Genomic DNA, 6,783 nt, shown 5'->3' on the forward strand with positions numbered 1-6,783 from the left:
CCTTAGCTTTGCAGGCCATACAAAACAGGTAGCAGGTCACAGCTTGTGGACCCCTGTGCCAGCCTCATGAGGGAGGTGCAGCCAGCACCTAGCACAGGACCTAACAAAACAGAAGATGCTCCATAAATGTTTATTGAATGAGTTGAATGGAGATTACCAGCTAAGCTCCATGATGCCTCAGATGTAAAAACGTAGAAAAACAAACACCCTCAAACGAACATTTACAATGCAGTTTCCATATACTTCTTTCACTAATATACTTAATGTTTTACAACATTTACATTTCTTTTCATTTATTTTCTAACAGCTTTGGCACTTTTATGGAATAAAATGGATTTCCCTAAGTGGAGCCCTACTTTATAAAAGTACATATACAGGGTACAGCCTATAATGGTTTAATTTGTGATTATTTCCTGGGAACCAGTCAGGTCCAAGGTCAGAGACCTTACACAGAGAGGAGCCTGGGAGAGCAGACAACAAAACACTAAGCTCACTGATGTGACATTTTATCTTCACGTGGAGGCTTTCACGTGATTTAAACTTCTTTTTGCTTATCTTCTAGATCAGGGGTCCCTAACCCCAGGCTACGGACCGCTAGCAGTCCATGGCCTGTTGGGAACCAGGCCGCACAGCAGGAGGTGAAGGGTGGGTGAGCGAGCGAAGCTTCATCTGTATTTACAGCCGCTCCCCATCGCTCTGTAATAATAATAAAGTGCACAATAAATGTAATGTGCTTGAATTTTAATCCATGACATAAAATGTTACCCAAGACACAATTAACACCTTGTATAAGAAAATAAAATATAATGATCAAATTCAACTTTGTAAATATTTCTATGGCACAAAGAGATTTCCCTCAGATCCAACCTTGTGATTGTATTTGTTTGCTTTCTGAGAACTATACCATAGTAGTAAACCATGAAGAAAACAAGTTAAGCTTGTTAAAATTACTGTCACAGATGTACTGTTTACTAATTCAAAGAACACTGAGTTCATTCATTCACTGAATTCATTTTATTCATTAATAAATTCCCTTACGTAGAATGAAATGTAATACTCCATGCTTATCATGAAATAGTGGTTTCTTCCAGTGTAATCAGGAAACTAATCAATACTTAGGACACGAGGAAACTTCCATTTTAATCACATCAACATTGTTGCTTCTTAGGTTCTGGCATTATCAATGTAGAAAAGTACTTTTTCTTGAGGCAACAGCAAATTAATGGTGCTGATATGAAATACGACAAATCCAATGGAGTCAGCATTGCTTGAGGAATTTTCAGAAATTTAGGTGAATAAAACTATAACCACAAATAAAAGATGGTTAGTTACGTCCTCTTTTCAGAAGAGGGAAAAGCTCTTAAGGTTTCTTGATCTTCTGCAAGAACATATAAGCTTCCTTCAAATGTTTTAAGGTTGAACATTACAGTTATATTAATGATTTTGGAATTTAGCCTAATTGAATGAAATTTCAAAACTAAGTAACTGATAATTTGGCTAGGAATTATAAACTCTTAAAAGATAATTTTCAAGATACATGCCTCAGACAACATAAGTGTAAAATTCATTTTTACATCTTTCTTGATAATACCTGGCTTCCCAAATTCACAGAAACAAATATGTAAGTAATGAAATCAGAAGTTCTCATATTCAAAGGATGGGGCCTCTTCCCTTTTCACAACTCATCAGGTGCTCGTGTGCCAAAAATGTTGAAAATGCACACATCCAAACAGTCTCAGCCCAGAGGAACACATGTCCCTGAACTTTCACACCTCTGAAGAGAGGAGATGGGGAACATACCTGATCCCTCCTTGCCATGTGATGTTAACTATTTCTGTGTGTGTGTATATATATATAGATACACATATATATATAGATATATATATAGATACACACACACACACACACACACACACACACACACACACACACACAATCAGGCTTGCTTTATGAGATTATCAGGATAAAATAAAGGGTTAGATTTTCACCTTCTATTATGCTACCTGGTAAAATGATACCCAAAGTAGGTAGAGTACTACCAAGAGATTACACAGTGATTGGTAAAGTGGCCTAAAATAATTAGGCTCTTTATTTATAATTCCCTTTTAAAAGTTGTCATTTGACAATAGCTTCAATTTATAACAGCAGATAAAAGAAAGTGAGGTGCCAGGCTATATTAATCAAAATATTCCAAGATAAAAGTACAAAACCTGAAAATAACTTCAGTGAACTAGACATTTAGAAAGTTACAATTATTAAAACTCTGAATAAAAAGGTCTTGAGAACAGGTCGATCTCAAAACAATATTTTACAATCTTTGGAAAAAATAGGCAGATTTCAAATAACCTGAAGTATGATTTACAGATTTCATACAGCCTGGGTTTTTAAAAAATTTTTTTCCTGCAGTGCTGCTTTGCTTTAAAGTGTCTCATATTAAGTTTACCAATAATTGCTTCTTTATGCTGAAATAAAACTCTGTTTATTCATTAATTTCCTGTATATCCCGTCTGGTTTCGAAAGCAGTTCTTCGTGTTTTCCACACTCGGTGATCTTCCCCCGGTCAAGGACAGCTACCATGTTGGCATTCTTAATGGTGGACAGACGATGGGCGATGATGAACACCGTCCTTCCTTCCATCAGTCGATCCAGAGCTTGCTGAACGAGGTACTCGTTTTCAGCATCCAGTGCACTAAATAGGAGAGCCCACAGGAAAGCAAAGACATCAGGGCCACGCACACTGTTCACACGTGTATTTCCTGGTACACGTACACTGGCCCCTCATTAGCAGCCAATTTTCACTATGATCAAAATTGCAACTTCTTGGGTCAACTATCTATATTTTACATTATAAAGTTACTATTAAAAAAAGAAGCTTTGGACCCTTGATCTCCATAGAACTACTGCCATGTTAAAAGCATTTTGCACAGTTGCTGATTGGTGATCAGGGATTCATCACAAATGTCTGAATTGGAACCAGAACCCTCAACTCATGACTCGGCCTGCTCACTGCCTCCCAACTGTCATGATTGATTCAGACCCCGTGACTTTAAAATGTAAGGCATTCTCAGCCGTATCACTTGAAGAACAGAATAAAAGTTTGTGATAGAGGAAGAATTTGGTTTAATCCAATTACACATTAAGATAGCCTCACCTGGTTGCTTCATCTAGGAGAAGAATTCTGGGATTCTGAAGAAGGAAAAACATTAAAAGGAAAAGAAAACATAATTTTATTAGAAAAACACAAACTCTCAGTAATAAAACGAAATAAAGTGCTGATACATGATACAACATGGATGACCCTTGAAAACTCTCTGCTGAGCGAGAGGAACCAGACACAGAAGTCCACCTCGTGTGTGATTCCACTTAGAGGAAATGTCCACAACAGGCAGCCCTGCAGGGGCAGAGTCGTTACCTGGGACTGGGGTCAATGGGGAAATAGGCAGGGTGGTGTGTGGATGCTATCTTGGGGGTAATGAAAATGTTCTAAAATTGATCATGGTGATGGAGGCACAACTCTGAATACGCTAACACTGAACTGTACGCTTTCCATGGGTGAACTGTAGAGTGTGTGAATTCTATCACAATAAAGCTGTTACAAAAGAAGAAAAACAAACTCATAAGTGTCTGAGATCACATGATCTCATACAAAAACCATGATCACAGTGATCAATGAATCGGATATTCTTCATAGTGCAGTTTTAACCTGCTGGTGAATCAACTAACAGTGTGAAGTGGGGCTCTAAAGTGAGTCAGATGGAGTCTAGACTCTCAAGGTCCTGCTTGCAGTTTAGCTAGGAGTAGTACACACAGAACTGAGAAACACATAAATTCCAGCTTTGTCTAGGAATCTATCCATAAGAAATGAAAACACGCCCACACAAAAGCTTGTACACTCTTCATTCGGAGCAGTGCTATTCACAACAGCCCTAAACCGGAAACAATCCAGAAGTTCATTAACATTTGGGTTATAAACAAATTGTGGTCTGTCCATACAAAGGAATGGAAAGGAATAAAGTACTGATATAGGCTACAACATGGAGGAACCTCAAAAACTATGCTACTGAAAGAGGCTAGAAGCAGAAGACTGTATCTTGTCTGATTCCATTTATCTGAAATGTCCAGAAAGGCAAATCTAGACAAACAGAAAGTAGATTAGTGGCAGGCTGGGGAAGGCAGAAAGGTTGCAAAAGGGTATCAGGGTGATAGAAATGTTCTAAAATTGGATTGTGTGATGGGTGCACAACTCTGTAAATTTACTAAAAGTCACTGAAAAGTACATTTAAAACTAGTCAATTTTATGATATGTAAATCATGCTTCAATAAAGCTGTTTTTAAAAAAAAAAATTTGAGGAGAATAGTTATGTAACAAAGGAGAAGGCCATCATTTCCTAAAAAATACAATGTCTATGACTTTCAGCTTTTCCCTCTCCTCTTAGGAGCCTTGTATAAGTATTTCAAGTCTGTACTATTCAGTTTAGCAGGTGATTACAGATTATACAAGTAAGCATACTTGTATTATTTTGGTATTTTGATATAATCACTACTCCACCAGTTAGACTGTACGCTTCTTTAATTTTATTATTTTTTTGTACTGAAGTGTAGTTGATGTACCATGCTGTGCTCTGCTGCACAGCAAAGTGACTCAGTTACACACATAGAGACGTTCTTGTTTTAAAATATTCTGTATGCTTCTTGATGGAAGATCCGTGTGTTAAACTGTTCTCCCTCTGGCTCCTAATACTCAGGAAACACTTGCTAAATCTGGACCACAGGTACTCAGTGGAATTCCCAACTCATCTTTCACCAGCACTGTCAACCATATACCCACCCGCCCCTTCCGAAGAAAAAGGAAGAAGAAAGGTTGCACATTACAAATTACAAGGTCCCTGATTAAGAACAATGCCAACCCCCGCCGAGGGGCTTCGGGCTTACCTTAAGCAGAGCACGGGCAATTGCAATTCGCTGTTTCTGCCCACCTGACAATGACAATATATACATTTTTAAATGGAAGGCCTTAACAAAAATTCTTGGTAAGAGGTTTTTCTGATGAGCCATGTGGCAATTTGAAGGTAGTTTCTCCCAGTCATAGTTGAGATAGATGCGAGAACAGAAACCTACGTTTTAAATATTATAATGTTTCCTCATCTATCTCAAGATTAATAATAACAACAATTATTATCATGGCTAACATTGAGGAATTCCTACGTCCCAGGCATTTCTTAAATGCATTACATGTATTATTTCATTTCATCTCAAAAACAAGCCTTTGAAGTAGATCCTATAATGATTCTCTTTTTACAGGTGAAAAGCTGAGGCACAAATATCCTGCAAGAGGCCTCACAGCTGGTCAGTGGCAGAGCCGAGGTCTGAACAGTGGGGTGCGCTTTTAACCACACACGTGCCGCGCCCTGCAAGAGAGCACCTCTCGTAGCAGGAAACGAATGGAAAACTCGAGGAAGTTAGAGGTTTCAGAGCAGTACATGAGATGGACAGGAGTGAAAGGAGCTGGGACTGGTAACTCCACTGTCCGCCCAGAACACAACTCCATACTTCCACTCTCACGCTGTTTTCTTTTTCCCGCCCCAGGGAACAACCGACACACACGGTACTTTGTGCGTGTATGAAAATGGGGGCAACAGATAGACTATGCCATGCTAGCCAGCCCCCTTTGTAAAACTCAAATTCGACTAAACGCCAGGGGGCGGTGTGGGGGAAGGGGGAGGGACGGACAGATGATCCTTCCCCTCCTCACCCCTGTTGCACCCCACCCTCTCCTTCCCCCAAGGGACGCTCTCCTAAGTTATAACTGTTGAAGTCTCAGCGCAGGACTCAACTCACTCCTCCCAACTTAGTTCATGTTAGGAAACTCAATTCCACTTTTGGTGATGAAAACATTCCTTTTTGGTTGATGTTACTGGCTGAACCTACTTATTATGTCATCTGAGACAAGTTAATCATTTAAACTGAAATGGGTGGTGCTGCTAAAAGCTGTCCTCAACCAGGCAACCCCACCCTCACGAGGAGGGAAGGAGGAAAAACCCTTCCTTTCCCAGTTCTCTGGTTGGTGGGGGTCTGAGTGCTCTCGGTGTGGGTCAGCAGAGCGGCCAGCAAGGGCTCTGGTCAGCTCTGAAAACCCCAGTGCCAATGAGCACACGGGGGGCCTTCCTCCAGGGTAGACTGTGACCTTTGGTTATTTCACTGGAGATGGAGCTTGAGCATCCTGGTCAAAGGGAAGGACATGCAGCACCTGTTCCAAGGGAGCAGGTGCTGTGCTCAGGGGACAGAGCACGGGTAGCTCCCAACCCCACCCCTCCGTCTCGGTAACTTCACCACCAGCAGCTTACACTGGCGTCCTGCCCAAGGACACGTCTGTTCCAGCGACACAGTAGCAGCTCTACTTCCGGAACTTCTCCAATCTATCAAAAAACCCGGAACTTCCCCAATGTATCAAAAAACATTTTTTCATCTACTGCCTATCATTGAAACAAATCACACACAACAAACTTAAAACATTTTTGTGTTAAACTGTCTGCAGTCTAAGTTCAAGCAAGCGGTTTGGCACTGGAAGGACTCCTGCCCCCACCCAACCTGGCAGCTTCACTCTGACGTGGAGGCCTCCACCCCCTGCTCGCACACATCCAGTGACAGAGCTCGTCGTGAAAAGAAGTACAATTGAATATTTGTAATAAAAAAAAAAAATCTGTGTTTCACCAAAGATTTACTCCTCTATTCATTGGTCCCACTTCTGCCCTCGAAAGCAATAGAACTGTTTTCTCTTTCCCT

The 6,783-nt window shown here is 40.5% G+C and overlaps 1 protein-coding gene across 1 annotated transcript in view; it reads right to left on the reverse strand.

The window, feature by feature from the left end:
* Positions 1-2,457: 2,457 nt before the first annotated feature.
* Positions 2,458-6,783, reverse strand: part of ABCB10 (ATP binding cassette subfamily B member 10) — a 57,799-nt gene continuing 53,473 nt past the window's right edge. Inside the window, exons 12-14 of the mRNA XM_007446717.1 lie at positions 4,933-4,976; positions 3,152-3,186; positions 2,458-2,689 (exon numbers count right to left, since the gene is read on the reverse strand). Coding sequence (XP_007446779.1) covers positions 2,458-2,689; positions 3,152-3,186; positions 4,933-4,976 — 311 coding nt within the window. The remainder of the gene's footprint in view (positions 2,690-3,151; positions 3,187-4,932; positions 4,977-6,783) is intronic.

Source organism: Lipotes vexillifer, unplaced genomic scaffold (assembly GCF_000442215.2).
Source record: "Lipotes vexillifer unplaced genomic scaffold, Lipotes_vexillifer_v1.1 scaffold242, whole genome shotgun sequence".
In the NCBI taxonomy this organism is placed as follows: Eukaryota; Metazoa; Chordata; class Mammalia; order Artiodactyla; family Lipotidae; genus Lipotes; species Lipotes vexillifer.